Source organism: Euprymna scolopes, chromosome 1 (genome assembly GCF_053919585.1).
Source record: "Euprymna scolopes isolate OS-2025 chromosome 1, ASM5391958v1, whole genome shotgun sequence".
Taxonomy (NCBI): Eukaryota; Metazoa; Mollusca; class Cephalopoda; order Sepiida; family Sepiolidae; genus Euprymna; species Euprymna scolopes.
The window spans coordinates 133,705,327-133,723,963 of NC_136482.1; the positions used below are offsets into that span (position 1 = coordinate 133,705,327).

The window sequence follows — 18,637 nt, forward strand, 5'->3', positions numbered from 1 at the left end:
CTCTGGATGGACTGTGTTTTCGTGATGTGACAAATTCACTTGGAGCTGCGTAAATACTGTAGCATTACAAGTGTATGCTGTATTTTCGTGGACATCGGCAATATTACATACCTAATGTGCTTCAACAAGTCATCTTTTTCATTGTAGCGTCAATTTTTAAAAGAATTACATTGATAGAAAGAGAATAGAATAAGCATTCCAATGATGTTAATTTATTTTTCTTTTATGTGTTCAATGTTTTTATGCTCCAAGTTAAAAATGAAAAACTAAAAAAAATGACGACAACAAAAAGGGAAACTGTTTTTTCAATGTTTACAGTTCATACATTGCATTTGGATACACATGCGCAGAGTTAAATTTGATTGGATATGGCTGAAATTTTACAGGCTATATAAACATAGATGTATATCTCTACTGGACTTTGATTAATATTTTTACGACCACAGTAAGAAAAGTTACAACTGAGCAAATTTGATGAAGAATATTTCAAAATTGATAAGATAAATCGACATAGCATCCATTTTCATATAGATAATAGTTTCAGAATTATTTTCATGTATAATATGTAAATATTTGATAATTATTAATTGTGCGGAAATTTCTTTAAATGTTATCTTTTATAGAAATTAAAATCCGCTTAACGGGGAAAATGGCTCGCTATGCGCTAATGCGCTGAGCAGCACTCAGCTGACTAAAGTCAGCGCATTAACGAGTTTCGTTTGTATTAATAATAAAAACTGTTTTTTTTGCTTTCCAAACAATACTATTTTGTTGTTTTTAACGCTTAGTACACATGTACTAAAAGTGTTAAAAAACAACAAAATGTACTAAGTACATGCGTTTCTGTTATCATTGTATTTAGAATTTCTTTGTGGTACTTAAGGTAGAATTATGTTTTTTAGTGGTAAAAAAAATAAATAAAACAAATATATAACAAATAAAAGGTACTTGTGCACTTATGCTACCATGCTGAAATAATAACGTCTTTATTTAGAAACCAATTCCTAACATGGGGAAGGAAGGGTGTTAACTAGTGTTGGGACGATTCCTAATTTTTATACGATTCCGATTCCAGGAAAATATTGATTAACGATTCCGATACCAAGTACGATTCCGATTCCTAGGGAATTATTGTTTTGAAATATACTAGGTAGTTTTATACTTATGGTCGGTAGTTCCCTAACTTTGGAAGAGATATTTTATGTCTACACCGTCATGTTTTGGTTTAAATAAAATTATTATATAGTAAACTAAACGGAAAAATTAGCAAAATTTATTTTAGAGAAAATTTATTTTACTTAATTGGAATACAGAAAAAAAAACTCAAAGAAAATAGAATTTATCCTTCAGAGAAAAAACAAATAAAATAGAATTTATATAACAGAACAAAAACAAGAAAATTAGAGAATAAATACACACGATTCATTATTTTGGTCCTCATAATTAACAGATTTAATGAATTAAATAAAAAAATATAGCGGAAGAGAAGGAAAATATATACTAATTAAATATAAAAAAGATAAATATTTAATTTAATAATTTATAAATGAACGTGCGTAATGAAAAAAAACAATATACCACATGACATGGCGCTGTAGATACAAAATAACCTTTCTAAAGTTAACGACCATATATGAGAAATACCATTAATCGAAAGTTTGTGTTTTATACCAAAAGGTAGGTATAGCGAAAAGTTACAATTAAAGGAATTTCAAAAACGATTTTTTGTTTGGCTATTGATAGTTGTATTTGTGACGGCAGTTCTTCAGACCTCCATAATTCACAAGGAGTAGTTAACACCTATTATTTTTTCTTACTTTTTCATTGCTTTTACACGTTGTTTCTAACGTGAAGAATAAGTTTAGCCAAACTAATTTTGAAATAGGGTATATCAAAGGAACACATATAAAAATGATACCACTATAAAAAAAATGAAATACTAGATAAAATTGAGCAAACATAATTACCAAAATTACAGAAAAAGATAAAAAAAAAAAAAATGGTGAAGTTTGTTGAGTGAAATGAATTATTGAAAGAAAATTAATTGAACTAATAGAAATGTTAAATAAAAAATGTCACATTTCAATATTTTTTTAATAATTAAATTCTCAGGGTTGTCGAAATTAAAAATTAAGTAATTTTTTTTTTTATTAGACTTCTTTCGAAGCTTGTTACCTTGAAAAATACATTTAAAACCCTGTTTTTTTTTTTGTTTTTTAAATAAATTGAAAAATAAACGCAATTAAAAAAATTTAATTAATAATTGAAACTTTAAAAACATATTAAACATTGAAAAATTACTTATATCACAAATTAACGTCCAATAAAGTAGATCCAGCCTTCATACAGGAATTCGGTTATAATAAATATATCTTTCCCAAACTTAAAAATTAAATTTTTTTTTTTTTGGAGAGAGAGAGAGTGCTTTAAAATCGCCGGAGAGTGCCGCCTAAAATTTTAAAGAAGTAAATTTTAGGAGTTTAGTGCTTTTCAAAGACGGTTATCATAATTTATTATCATCATTTAATTTCCTTCCCCCCCCCCCACACACACCTTTCCACATGGTTCAGTAGTCAACCAGTGCTCCTGTTGCTGTCAGTCAGCTATCTTTACCTAAGTTTTAATTTCTAGTTAAAAGAATTTTTCATGAATAGAATCAGCATTTTTAAAAATTATTTTTTTAGTTGTATATATTGTATTTACTCTTTGAAGTTAAGGAGGATTTAAAAAATTGGTGACACCTAGATGGTGACGTAGCAAAAAAAAAAAAAAAAAAAAAAAAGACAATGCAATTTCGACCCTCACTAATAAAACTGCTCTGAGTGACTAGTTGGTAATTTTTTTGTTCCTTTTCTTTTTTATTTTGCTCCTCCAATTTATTTGGATGCTTCATAGTTAAATGTTTTAACATGTTGGTTGTGGTCATGTTAGATGGTTTTATTCCTCGCGATATTTTAATTTGACAGACTTTGCAAATGGCTTTCAACTCATCATCTTCAAAAGTTTCCATGCAAGACTTTTTTTGGACTTTGGGCCATATTAGAAAATTCAGTTTATCTGTAAACAAATAATTTACTATTAAATTTTGTTTTAAAGCTAGTCACTTATTTGGATAATTAATTGAAAATAATCCGCTAAAAAAGACAAAAAGAAAAAAAATATAAAGGGATGGGGCGGTAAATTGTACCAACCGGTAGTTAACAAAAAGAACTTATAGAATTTAATTTTTGAAACCAATGTATAAAAGTTTACATAATGAAATGCAACTATGCATTTTCTTTTGAATTTTTTTTTTTGGTTGACTGTGTTCAATTCACACATGGTTGATGCGGTTCAGTATTGCTAAACTATAAGTCTTAAGTAAAATTCTATTTATAGATACTTTTTAAAATGAAATTATTTAATTAATCGTAAATATTATTTAGACATAAAAATTAATTGATTACAAAACCTTTTAAAAATATATATATTAATTTCTTTCTCGTTTGGCAAAAAACTGCGCAAAACACTTTTAATTTTCAATTTAAAATTCTAGAAAAAAAGATTTTATTATTCTGCTTTTAATATAATCAAATTCAGGGTTTTATCTTTCTGGAGAAAAAAAATAAAAATAATGGATTTTATTTCAATGAAATTAAAAAAACAAAAAACTTGACTGAATTGAATTAATTACCCTTAAATTAACGAAGGGGTTATTTAATAACTTTAGGTTTGGAAGAGATAGATATGGGGTCGATTTTTTTTAAACTTCAAAAGAAGCCGACTACTGTCAAAACTTTGCGAAATAATACAACGTGATCAATTTCATTTTAGAGATATTTCTTTCAAAAGCCTTCTTTTAAAAAAAGAAAAAAAAGTATATTGTTCTATTAACCCTTTTACTGTTTAAATAATTTGACTTTGCTCGTTTTATTTTAAGAAAATATAAGTTGAAAAAGCATTTTCATTCAGTATTAGAAGATTTGTCAGTAAAAAAAAAACAATCGCCAAAAAGATAAGCGTTTTTTTTAATTTTTACTCGCAATGTAGAGCCCTGCATACTTCTTTTCAAGTTAACTCTTTTGTAATTTTGATTACAATAGATCTGAATGAATGAACCTTGTAAGGGAGGGGCACTAAGCATTGCCCTGTTAATAATGAATTTCTTTGGTTTCTTTTTATAATATGCTACATTTCTCTCTTGCGGTTAGAAATATCAGGAAATTTTTTTCTTTTTTTCAACATCAGACTAAAAGAATCGTAATGAAGGAATCGGAAAATTAAGGTATTTTTTAACAATGCGATTCCGATTCCGATACCTTCCAAAATACACGATTCTTACGATTAACGATTCCGATTAATCGTCCCACCACTATTCTGTACCTAACAATTAAATATAATATATTGCGAAACTTGTTGGGGACAGGACGTCTGCAGTGTGTTAGACGATACCATCCCCATGTATATAATGGTGAATGGATGTATTTAATGGTAGAGGAATTGAAAAGACAAAAGGTCGCATAATGAAGACGAAAATATACCGTTATATATCAACGAAACAAATGCAATTTATTTGCAAAAATATACAGTGATAGGAGTGATAGGAAGATGAGTAACGTTAGTTGCGGTTGACTGGCTAGTCAGGATGCGGTGGTGGCTCATGGCTCCACCGGAGCAGTGTTTGTCACATCTTGACTGATCGAGCATTCAGGAGAAAAGAGGGTGAAATATGAGAAACAGGAAGTGACATAGCTAGGTCGCTCTCCTGAGTTAAAGGGCGAGAGTTTTCAACTCCCACAATACTCCCTTCCTAGTTAGCTGGAAGCTAGAGAAAAGAAAATTGGAGAAAAGCATGCATATATATGTTTGCGTGTGTGTCCACTGTATAGAGAACGAGGAAGAATTTTTTTATTTATTAAGTAGCAGGGTGTAAGGATTTTTTTTTTTTTTTTTTATTACATTTTCACCCCAAACAAGGCACATTGCCACTTTTGTGTAGGGGGCTACTATCAGGGGAAACATCTACTGGGGTACTATGTAGGGATTTGGGCAGCGAGATGTTGGTTCACGTTGCACTTGAACTTATGCATGTCAGTACAGTTGGGGAAGCAGTGACCTGGAATAGAATTCCAGAGTCTAGCAGTTCTGGGGAAGAAACTACTGGAGTAGAAAGATCTTTTACATCTAGGGATCTCTACAGTGTGGGGGTGGGATTTTGAAGCTTGTCGGGTCTGTCGAGGGTGTTTACGTCGTGGGGGCACAAGTGGTTGCAGTTCATCAGAGCATTCACCATTATAATACTTGTAGAACAGGCAGAGGGATGCAACGTTTCGACGATGGGACAGAGGCTGAAGCTTAGATGCCAGTTTAGGGCCTATCAGATTTGCGACTCTCTTTTGAACCCTGTCAAGGAGCAAGAGACTAGTAGCCGATGCACCAGCCCATATACTACAGCAATACTCCATACATGGACGAATAGTGGCCTTGTAGAGGTACAGGATACTTTCGGGTGTTAGAAGTTTTCTAGCACGGTAGAGAGAGCCCACCTTCTTCGCAGCGGCCCTGGCAATGCTCTCGATGTAATTGTTCCAGCTCATGTTTCCTGTGAACGTTAGGCCAAGAAGTGTTCAAACTTGTACAGCTGTGGGATGGTCACAGGAATGACGTTATGAGTTTGAGTGCAAATGTTGCCGTCATAGACTGTATTGCCATAGAGTCTATGAAGCGTGCGCAAGGGTCAGCACGATGGGTTGAAGTTGGTTCGCGTTGGTTGCGAATGTGTTGACTACGCGCTTACGGTCACAAGTGAGTCTGCAAGGAAATTTGTCCGTCCGTAGAGAGCGGTGTCAACGTTGTTCAGGTGCTCGGGCGTACTCAGTGCGTCGGTACGGTCTGAACGTCCAGGATGAATGTATCAGTGTGCATGATGCAGCTTACTCATGTTAGCTGGAGAACTTCAGTGAGGTGAGGTGAGGTGAATCGTTGTGAAATCCAGGAGTGTACAGTGTTTGGTGAACATCTTTGTGTTGGTTGTCGCGTTTGTTGCTAAAAAATGTTGATATCCTGTGAGGTGTTGCTGGAAACGGTTGATATGCCGTGGAGAGGCTTGATGCGCATAACATTACGCTGGAGAGGCTTGTTGTCGCTTTTTCCTTTCCATAATTGTGGAAAACTGGAGTTGAAATAGCGTGAGAGTTGCTATTTGAGTTTTGCAGTGGGCTTGTTGCCACACGTTCTCCATGATGAAATTGAAAGCTGAAATATTTTTTTTTATATTAGCACATGGCAAAAAAAAATATTTCGGTAAAGTGAAGAAAGTTTAAAGTTTTGATATGTAGGTAAAACGCGTGTGTGACGGAATGTTTTGAGACTTCGTCGTCCACAGCAAAATTCATATATAAAATCTGGCGTTGAAAATACGTGGAAAACACGTCGAAATTGCTATTGAAGTTGTTAGGAACCTCGTTCAAATAAGGAAGTAATTTTCGTTCGTTGTAGCAATGTAGCAGTGGATGCATGTCGCTGGAGTTACGTCTGTGCTATAGTGTGACGTTCGTTCGTTGCAGGTGCTCGTTACATGTGCGTAATCATGTCTCTTCGTGCGAAGTGTTTCTCGGCTGAGGTAAACAAGAACTGGTCCTCGGAAAATAGTTTTGTTGAACAAACTGGTTATTAAGAATGAAGGCAACAGAAAAATTTTACCTTTCAGGTTCTCGAGGTCATATTTTGCTTCGATTATGACGGAAAACAGAATAAAAAAAGTTTGAATTAAATGATGCGAAAAGAACGTCTAAGAATATTTCAGGGAGTGCGTTCAGGACGTCATTAAAATTATTTTCTCGATTGGATTATAACGGAAACGTGCATCGTTTACGAGAAAAATCGAAATGTTTGTGAAAATAGTAGTCCGTTGGCATCGTCGAAATTTTAATAGACATCGTTGTTCAAAAATACGGTTGGTCATAAACATGTGAAGAAGATAATAATGTCTATATTTTTTTTTTTTAAGTGCGTGAATATAGGTAAAACTTATTGTTCTCTTTTTATTATTATTATTTAGGCTGCGACGAAAAAAAGATTTTTTTCTTTAATTTTTTTTTTTTTTTTTTTTTTTTTTTTTTTTAGTAGTAAATACCGACCATGAATGCTCTTTAGGCATTCAATGGCTACACCCCAGATTAAGCTCTCCTTTGGTGAAGAGACAGGAAAATGCCTGCTCTCAGTAAAGCTATATATTTAAATACCACTATAATACTTAGTTTTGTTCATGAATAGACACCCACTGTAGGATAACATGCGCCAGTTTTAAAAAAATTGAAATTTGTACATCTGAATTTATGATTCATGGCTTATGGTAAAGAGATACATCAGATTTGACTGCATAATCAGAAAGAGCACACAATTTTACATAAGAGTACCAAGTTTCATTAGTATAGCTTGAAAAATAAATAAATGGTGGATAATTTCTGAATTTCTTTAAATTTAGCCCACTTTTTCTAAAGAAAAATGTGCATGGAAAAGCCTAAATTTTGGCACTTAAAATTCTCATAACTTTTGAACTACTGATGGTATTTGTATAATTCAAATGGTTTTAAGCATCTTTTACATAGCTCTTTTCATGTAAGGTGATAAAATAACAATTATCTAAAAAGAAAAAATCAACTTGTAAGTTGTCACAAGTACAAGTAAGAAGTAAACAGCATAAATAATTAAGAGAAAGAAAAGGGGGGAGAGCATCTGCTCTCCCCCCTTTTCTTTCTTATTATGTGGATAATTATCATAAAACATATACTAGGGTTGTTCCAAAGGTAGTGCCTTCTATTTTTTTTTTATTCTGTACCCTTTACTTTCCAATGACATCCAGTGAGTGATATCACCAGATTAGTTTGCTCTGGGCCTTGTTTGGTCGCTGGGACTAGGCTGTTTCTTCGATGAGGGTCCTGGTTGATGAAAAGATCCAGTAGGAAGGCTGCTACTCTTCCCACATTGCTTTTGATAGAGTATATTTGATAGAGTATATAATCTATTCAATCTTGGTCTCTCAAGTCGGCGTCACTTCAAACCAAAAGAAAAAAAGAATAAGTCGATAACTGTGCTTGTTGTATAACAAAACAAAAAAACAGGATAATTATTCACTGAAAGTTTCAAAATTTTGATTTCTGACTCAAAATGTAAATGCTCAAGGATTGGCAGCTTCTATTAGTAAAATCAGGGTAGTCAACCCTAAATTTGGGGGCTTGTTTTTGTGGATTCAGTCACTTGGAACTGAGTAAGACCTGAAGAGTATGGGTCCTCTGGCAGTAATGTAGAGTGTGTCCTCGAGACTATTTTTGTCTTTCATTATATTGAGAATCAGGTAGCTGCCTCTCAATCCACAGAATTTCATTTCATAATTCTCAGTTAATCAATCTCAGGCAGTTTTTTTAAATTCTCAAGCTCTGAAAAGATTATCCTTTTCTTCTTCCTCAAATCTGTATCTGACCGCCACTCTGAACAGGAGGGCCCTATTCCTTTTACTCTTCATTAGGTCTCTACCTTTCACCATTACTTATGTGGAAGGGTCCATTAGGTCTCTACCTTTCACCATTACTTATGTGGAAGGGTCCATTCTCCTCTTGGGCCTCATTTGCATAATCAAGGGTTTTCCCAAATGTCAATTTGTATCAGCTATCTTGTTTTTCCTATTCAAAAAAACTCATAACATCGGAGCTATATTTCGGGTGAACCCCAAACAAATTCGACAACCCCAAGGAATTAGGTTAACTGTTTTTCTTCATAAAGATGGCATTGAGATGAGACTTGTCAAATTTCCAAAAGGCGTCATTTCTGATATTTTTGGGGGATGCCGGCTTTTTCAGCTAGCGTGTTTTTAATGGTTGTTAGGTGTCACCCCAAATTATCAGAGAAGAAAACAAATTCCTTCTTTATCAATTTATTCACAGTCCACAAATAATTGTGTGTATTAAATCAATATCATAACTTTTCTAAACAATGTTCTTTCCATCATCATCATCATCATCATCACCATGACACTGTGACAATTGATATGGATTAGTCATCCAGCAACACTGTCACATTCTGACCCAAATTGTATTGTTATGATGACTGAACTTATGACCTGAAAGTTTCATCTCTTTGTTGCAAATATTGATAGGTTGCTTCCTTAAAATCTCACACTATCATGGACGTGTGCCAGAAGCAGAGATGTGTCATTGAATTCCTCCATGCAGAAAACATTAAACCAATCAATGTTCGCTGATTTAGTTTTATGTCAGCACAGTTAAAAGATGAATTCGTCGATTTCAGAGTGGCGACAGAGATGTGAGTGACAAAGCACACTCCAGACTTTTACAAGATCAAAAGAGGCTGGTAAAAGTGCATTGAGAATGATGGTGACTATGTAGAAAAATAAACTCTGGAGCACAGACTGTCGTTTGTTTTAATGGTATCACTTCTGTCTTTGTAGCTCTTCAAGTTTTTAAAAAAATAGGAGGTCAGACTTTTGTATATATTTAGTCAAAAATGGATGATGCCATAAAGGATGAATGATGACCTGACGGTAACTTTTCAGAATATAAAGCTGATTTTGTAACATCAGCTGCTAAAAATCTGAAGGTGTTGTTTGTTTGAAAGCAGCAGTAGCCATAACTGCTGATCTATATGAGTAAAACAGTAGTGTAACTTGGAATTTCTAAATGTTTATAAAAATGTCACAGGTTAGGGTTAGTATACACTAATAAGAATGTTGTGTCTGTACTCGTGTTGGTCAAAAAAATAGAACATGTTTTTTGACGTTAAATTCTTATTGAGGACGATCTGCGAGATGTAATTGGTGCTAAAATATCCCTATCATGCTAAACTAACTGAAATATATGTTTTATGACAGAATTTTCTTTTCATATCAATTGCAATGTTAGTTTTTGAATATTTTGTGTTTCAAAATAATAGAACAAGGCAGGTAAGTAAACAAAATAGTTTTTTTTTATTAACATAAATACAAATAAAATTAATCAATATTTAGTAGCAGCACCTTTTGCCTTGATAACAGCATCAATTCATCGGGGCATGGAATCAACAAGCTTCTCGCAATCATGTGTAGACACTGAATCCCATGTGTTCATGGCTGCAAGGATAGTAAGTTTTTCTTTGCAGAGAACTTCCTCTTCATCTGGTCCCACAAGGCTTCAATAACGTTAAATCTGGCGAGTTCGCCGGCCATTCAAGGACAGGGATCGATCGTTCTTGGAGCCAGGAAGACGTGGTCTTGGCAGGGTGTGCCGGTGCCAAGTCATGTTGAAAAATGATGTCTGTAGCCTCCCTGTCAAACTGGTTATCCAACACTGGCAGTAAATTAGCTTCCAGGATATCTTGGTACACTTTTGCGTTTACAGTTCCTTTGATGAAGCATAAATTACCAACACCTTTAGCACTCATGCAGCCCCAAACCATGAAGACTGCGGGAACTTCAAAGACTTCTTAACGCATTCTTGGTTATATCGTTCTGTAGTTCTTTGCCAAACATGTGGTCCTTGGTCGTCGAAGGAGATACAAAATCGAGACTCATCTGAAAAGATCACATGCCGCCATTCGTTTGTAGTCCAGGTTTGATGAGCAGTTGCCCATCGCAGCCTCTTAAACATCTGCTTCTTGTTAAGAAGCGGTTTGGTGGCAGCTATACGATTTCGGTATCCCAGTTGCCGAAGCCTTCTGTAGGTAGTGCTTCTCAAAATGTTGGCACCAGAAGCCTGTTTCCACGCTTCAGTGATGTGACTTGTTGAATGGAATCAACTTTTTTTTTGTCTCCGTGTCCAGTGCCCGGTCTTTTAGTTGTGCTTTTCTTTTGTCTGCATTTCTTGCGATTGCTGTTGGAAACACCTTCAGCACCTTTCTGGAGCACTTTGGTCACCACCAATCTTGAAATCTGACCTTGATTGCGATTTCCATGTGCGTCTTTTCTTCTGCCCGAAAATCAAATATACGCTGTTTCTCAGGCAAAGATATGTCTTTAGAGCGACCTATAGTTATACAGTATTATTAAATCGCTTTCCAAATCTTTTTAAACACTATTTGCAAAATTTTTTGAGTTTAAGATTGCTCAACAATAAAATGTTTTATCAAATTGAAACATTGACTTTTCTAATGTGACAATAAAGTATTGTCTGCCATATGCACCCCCTCAAATGATTAAAAATAATTGCAATTGTTATTTAAATATAAGCCTGTACAATTTAAAAGCCGAAAATTATTCCAAACAATGAATTTACACATGTTCTCTTATTTTGACCAGCACGAGTAGATGGATAAGGAAATATCTAAAGTAAGGAGAAAGTTGATCTATACATAAATGTTTCAACTTTATAGAAGAACCAAATATAAATAGCTAAGAAAAGTTCAAATAGTCTAAACAAAGAAAATGTTTCCTTTGCATGTGTGAAAGAGAATTTATTAGATTGTGTATTTAAATTGTTACTATATTCAGTTGTCTATAAGTGTTTTATATTTTGTGAAATGCCTATAGCCAATGCTAGATTTAGCTTGTCTGCAAGATATCTGTAGTATTTGATAACACCATGTTCTGATGGGCATAGGTTTGTGCGACAAATTGAGTCTCACTACTGGCTGAACTTGCATTCTGATTTAGGTAGCCAATACTAGCAAGCTGATCAACACCCAGGATGACTCTTTCATCAATTGAGATTGAGTATTTTTATAGAATTGCTCAAGGAGTATTAAATATTTCAACAAATAAACATTGAATATTTTACAGAGATCGTTTCTCTGTTACTGTAACTGTTTTCCACATGTCTATAATTTCTTTTTCATACTTAAAAAAAAAAAAATGTCTACAAAACTTGATGCAATACAGTTAACAATTTTGTAAAGGCACTCACAGCTAACCTGAGTTAAAAATTTCTATTACATTAGGTATCCCAAACCAAAATTTTATTTTTATCATATCTAAAAAAAAGTAATGTGGGCATGTAGATTTTTGTAAACCATTTACAAAAATACCAAATTTATTTTGGTAGGTCAATTAGCCATCAAGTTATGATCATTCAAAGTTTGTCGGAAAGTTGAAATTTGCTATCGTGGCCGAGAAGCCAAATTTCATAGTCTATAACTAAAAATGTAAGCTAACAAGTAAAAAATCCTTATAAATGTAATGTCATCTTGTAGTAGATTAAAATTAATACAAATTTAGGCAATAAATATTAGATGAAACCAACTTAAACACTAGGCAAAATCCCTCTATCAACGCGAAAACAGTGAAAATACGACATGGAAATGCAACTTTAACTGTTCATATCAATTTCATTTTAATAGCTAATGTATTGAATCTTCTTAGTATGATTCAAAACACATTAGAGATCAAGATAATTCTTTCTTTTAATTATAAATTGATAAAACCACTCAATTGTGGACCATGTAAAAGCAGTCAAACAGGCAATTTTGTAACAAGGGCAAAAAAGGTAAAAAAAATGAGTCAAAAGTATACGTTACTGAAATTGTTATAAAAGTGTAACGATTGGTGGTAGAAGCTTGAAACTTTGCAACTTTACTAATTTTTGGGTGAGGAATTAAAAAAAATGGTTGCCTTGTTTCTAATAACAAAACTTTTTGCCACAGAAATACTTTTACTTTGGGAAATTTAAACTCGCCAAAAAAGCACCGACAAGAATATTTAGAAATTTTTTATACAAAAAAAAAGCACAAATTATTTTTTTTAAACATTGAAAAACTTTCAACTTTACAGTGTTTACCGATGTATTGGAAAATTCAAGATGGCGTCCGACTCTCTCTTAAACACGGTAAGTTCGGGAAAAGGTGTTATAAATAATAAACTAGACAAAATACTGTTAGAAATTCGCTCAATGTATATTACCGTGACATAGCTTGACATATATTCGGTGTTTTTTTAATAGTATTTTGCCTAGTTTATTATTTATAACACCTTTTCTCGAACTTACCGTGTTTAAGAGAGAGTCGGTCGCCATTTTGAATTGTCCAATACATCGGTAAACATTGCATGTTTTTCGAGCTGAATAAACATGTTACATTGAATAAAAACACGAAAAATATATCCAGTTTGGTAGAAAAGTAACTTATCTTGCTTTTGATAACATTTATTTGTTATATATTTGTTTTTTGACAACTTTTTCGAATCTATGTGTACAGTAATACAAACCCCGTTTTGTTTATGGAATTTAATTAAAATAATTTAACAATGCTAAAGTTTATCCAACCGAAAAAAATAAAAGTTTCCGTCAGTCCCACATAACTAAAAATGTTTTGTACACGGTTTTATTAATTAATTTAATTAAAATAATCTAACAATGCTGAAGTTTATCCAACCGTAACCGAAGGAGAAAGCGATGAAAGAACATATGAAAGTTTGAAAAAAGCTATAGAAAATAAACTGGCATTATTTTTTAAATTGCAAATTTTCATTTTTTTTAATGACGTTCTAAAAATATTAATTAAAAAAATATCTTTCTATAACTTTTAAATAATAAAGAAAAAACAAACTCACCTAAGAACTATGAGTTGTTTGTTTATGTTTTTCCGTTCAGTCAGTCAGTACGTTGTGCTGCTGTGTGGCTACTGGCTAGCTGACAGTTGATAATTGGTCTCTCTGGCATTAAGTTGAAAATCTCTGTAGGTACCCTAACTTTTATTAGTGTGCGCTCCTTGATTTATGGGGCCATAAACATGACACCAACAGATTATTAAAGAGGAGATATTCCTCTACAAAACGATGCCTTTTTCGGAATTCTTACTATAAAATTTCTTTCATGTTTCTTTCACTGAAGTTTTCAAGTTGGATTTTTTTTTAGAAAAACCACTTATAACCTTTTAATAACCTCACCATGTTATTAAGTGACCTTTTTTCTTTAAAATGATACCATTTTTATATACCTAGAGACTCACAATATGAAGCGCAACAAATTTGAAAAACATCAACATTTTTTTTGTGTAAAAAAATAAAGCGACATTTACCAAAATTAGAGGCATAACTTGAAAAATCCTGAAAAAAAAAAAACTATTAAAGACACAAGAAAAAGAATTATATATCTATAAAGACAAAAGATTAAATTTTATTTAAATCAAAACCATATCAAAATAACCCAAAAAACAAACGAGATATCGCAAGTTGAAGTTAAGGGAAATTTTACTTTATTTACTAGTTTTCGCACCTAAACTAGGCCAGTTTGGGATATCTAATTACATACAAAATATTTTAATTGCTTTATCATTTTTGGTTATTTTATATTCAAATTATTATTTAGATTTAAAGAAGGATCACTTTGATTTATTTTTAAAGTAAAATACAATTTCTTAAACAAGTCTTAAAAAAAACAATATTTACATCTATCAAAGGTGAAAAAATACTATTTATTGGAATATTCTGTCTCTTGATAATGAAAATTACATCCTAATCATTTATACTTTCTTCTTTTAAATAGTCATAATAGGTATATTCCTTTAATTTTGGTATATTTTTTGTTTTTCTTTTTGCCACAGTTTTAAAATACTGCTCTGTGAATTTCTCATTCGATGGAACATTTTTGATAAGATCTATCTTTCCACATGTCTGTTTCTCCTGAACCAACTGCATTAGAGAAGTGTGATCCAATTCGTAAACATCATTTTCAAATTGATTCAACACAACTAAATTTGAATCAGTTTCATCGGAAACAGTCAACAAATCTTTGTAAATTTCCTTATTGTTTCCATCTGACAAATGTTTTTTTTTCATCTCGTACAAGTTTTCGTTAATTTGTTTTTCTAATGATCCATTGATGCATTTCGAACTGATTTGTGGTTGATGTTTCAAAAGATTTTCTCCTGACAGCTGGTCACTTTCTGGCCCCATGTCTGCAGTTTGTAATAAGTTGGCCACAATCTGATACTGGACTTCTGATAAATCAGCTACAAATGTTATTGGTGGTAAAGTGCTGACAAAATTCAAGTTTATCAGATGTTGCCTGAAACAGAGTGAACAAAAATGGAACATGCTTTTAAATCTTGATGAGAAAGATTTTTCTATAATTACAAATAGAAACATTAGTTTACTTTTGTCACTTAAATAACGTTTCGTTAATTGAATTCTTAGAAAAGATAGAAAAATTAATAAAAATATAAAGAACATTAAAATTTAAAAATACAATCAATGATCTCCTTCTTTTAATTTGTTTTAATAACATATGCTATGAAGTTCTTAACATCATTTCTGCACAAGTTAGGAATAGGTATAGTAAAAGATATTAATAAAAAACAATATGAATAAAGTTAGGAATAGATATAATAAAAGGTATTGATAAAAAACAATATGAATAAAGTTAGGAATAGATATAGTAAAAGATATTAATAAAAAACAATATGAATAAAGTTAGGAATAGATAGAGTAAAAGGTATTGATAACAAGCAATATAAATAAAGTTAGGAATAGATATAGTAAAAGATATTAATAAAAAACAATATGAATAAAGTTAGGAATAGATAGAGTAAAAGGTATTAATAAAAACAATATGAATAAAGTTAGGAATAGATAGAGTAAAAGATATTAATAAAAACAATATGAATAAAGTTAGGAATAGATAGAGTAAAAGATATTAATAAAAACAATATGAATAAAGTTAGGAATAGATATAATAAAAGGTATTGATAAAAAACAATATGAATAAAGTTAGGAATAGATAGAGTAAAAGGTATTGATAAAAAACAATATGAATAAAGTTAGGAATAGATATAGTAAAAGGTATTGATAACAAGCAATATGAATAAAGTTAGGAATAGATAGAGTAAAAGATATAATTAAAAACAATATGAATAAAGTAAGGAATAGATAGAGTAAAAGGTATTGATAAAAAAAATATGAATAAAGTAAGGAATAGATAGAGTAAAAGGTATTGATAAAAAACAATATGAATAAAGTTAGGAATAGATAGAATAAAAGGTATTGATAAAAAACAATATGAATAAAGTTAGGAATAGATAGAGTAAAAGGTATTGATAAAAAACAATATGAATAAAGTAAGGAATAGATAGAGTAAAAGGTATTGATAAAAAAAATATGAATAAAGTAAGGAATAGATAGAGTAAAAGGTATTGATAAAAAACAATATGAATAAAGTTAGGAATAGATATAATAAAAGGTATTGATAAAAAACAATATGAATAAAGTTAGGAATAGATATAATAAAAGGTATTGATAAAAAAAATATGAATAAAGTTAGGAATAGATAGAGTAAAAGATATAATTAAAAACAATATGAATAAAGTAAGGAATAGATAGAGTAAAAGGTATTGATAAAAAACAATATGAATAAAGTAAGGAATAGATAGAGTAAAAGGTATTGATAAAAAACAATATGAATAAAGTAAGGAATAGATAGAGTAAAAGGTATTGATAAAAAACAATATGAATAAAGTTAGGAATAGATAGAGTAAAAGGTATTGATAACAAACAATATAAATAAAGTTAGGAATAGATATAGTAAAAGATATTAATAAAAAACAATATGAATAAAGTTAGGAATAGATAGAGTAAAAGGTATTAATAAAAACAATATGAATAAAGTTAGGAATAGATAGAGTAAAAGATATTAATAAAAACAATATAAATAAAGTTAGGAATAGATAGAGTAAAAGATATTAATAAAAACAATATGAATAAAGTTAGGAATAGATATAATAAAAGGTATTGATAAAAAACAATATGAATAAAGTTAGGAATAGATATAGTAAAAGGTATTGATAACAAGCAATATGAATAAAGTTAGGAATAGATAGAGTAAAAGATATAATTAAAAACAATATGAATAAAGTAAGGAATAGATAGAGTAAAAGGTATTGATAAAAAACAATATGAATAAAGTTAGGAATAGATATAATAAAAGGTATTGATAAAAAACAATATGAATAAAGTTAGGAATAGATATAATAAAAGGTATTGATAAAAAAAATATGAATAAAGTTAGGAATAGATAGAGTAAAAGATATAATTAAAAACAATATGAATAAAGTAAGGAATAGATAGAGTAAAAGGTATTGATAAAAAACAATATGAATAAAGTTAGGAATAGATATAGTAAAAGATATTAATAAAAAACAATATGAATAAAGTTAGGAATAGATAGAGTAAAAGGTATTGATAACAAGCAATATAAATAAAGTTAGGAATAGATATAGTAAAAGATATTAATAAAAAACAATATGAATAAAGTTAGGAATAGATATAGTAAAAGGTATTGATAACAAACAATATGAATAAAGTTAGGAATAGATATAGTAAAAGGTATTAATAAAAACAATATGAATAAAGTTAGGAATAGATAGAGTAAAAGATATTAATAAAAACAATATGAATAAAGTTAGGAATAGATAGAGTAAAAGATATTAATAAAAACAATATGAATAAAGTTAGGAATAGATATAATAAAAGGTATTGATAAAAAACAATATGAATAAAGTTAGGAATAGATAGAGTAAAAGGTATTGATAAAAAACAATATGAATAAAGTTAGGAATAGATATAGTAAAAGGTATTGATAACAAGCAATATGAATAAAGTTAGGAATAGATAGAGTAAAAGATATAATTAAAAACAATATGAATAAAGTAAGGAATAGATAGAGTAAAAGGTATTGATAAAAAAAATATGAATAAAGTAAGGAATAGATAGAGTAAAAGGTATTGATAAAAAACAATATGAATAAAGTTAGGAATAGATAGAATAAAAGGTATTGATAAAAAACAATATGAATAAAGTTAGGAATAGATAGAGTAAAAGGTATTGATAAAAAACAATATGAATAAAGTAAGGAATAGATAGAGTAAAAGGTATTGATAAAAAAAATATGAATAAAGTAAGGAATAGATAGAGTAAAAGGTATTGATAAAAAACAATATGAATAAAGTTAGGAATAGATATAATAAAAGGTATTGATAAAAAACAATATGAATAAAGTTAGGAATAGATATAATAAAAGGTATTGATAAAAAAAATATGAATAAAGTTAGGAATAGATAGAGTAAAAGATATAATTAAAAACAATATGAATAAAGTAAGGAATAGATAGAGTAAAAGGTATTGATAAAAAACAATATGAATAAAGTAAGGAATAGATAGAGTAAAAGGTATTGATAAAAAACAATATGAATAAAGTAAGGAATAGATAGAGTAAAAGGTATTGATAAAAAACAATATGAATAAAGTTAGGAATAGATAGAGTAAAAGGTATTGATAACAAACAATATAAATAAAGTTAGGAATAGATATAGTAAAAGATATTAATAAAAAACAATATGAATAAAGTTAGGAATAGATAGAGTAAAAGGTATTAATAAAAACAATATGAATAAAGTTAGGAATAGATAGAGTAAAAGATATTAATAAAAACAATATGAATAAAGTTAGGAATAGATAGAGTAAAAGATATTAATAAAAACAATATGAATAAAGTTAGGAATAGATATAATAAAAGGTATTGATAAAAAACAATATGAATAAAGTTAGGAATAGATATAGTAAAAGGTATTGATAACAAGCAATATGAATAAAGTTAGGAATAGATAGAGTAAAAGATATAATTAAAAACAATATGAATAAAGTAAGGAATAGATAGAGTAAAAGGTATTGATAAAAAACAATATG

General features: G+C 30.2%; 1 protein-coding gene across 2 annotated transcripts in view; it reads right to left on the bottom strand.

Moving 5' to 3' along the window:
* Positions 1-14,131: 14,131 nt before the first annotated feature.
* The window catches only part of LOC145270737 (uncharacterized), a 43,375-nt gene continuing 38,869 nt past the window's right edge, over positions 14,132-18,637 (bottom strand). For both annotated transcript variants that reach the window (XM_080126413.1, XM_080126370.1), the window contains one exon: positions 14,132-14,966. In XM_080126413.1, the coding sequence (XP_079982539.1) occupies positions 14,414-14,966 (553 nt within the window). In that variant the 3' untranslated portion in view covers positions 14,132-14,413. The remainder of the gene's footprint in view (positions 14,967-18,637) is intronic.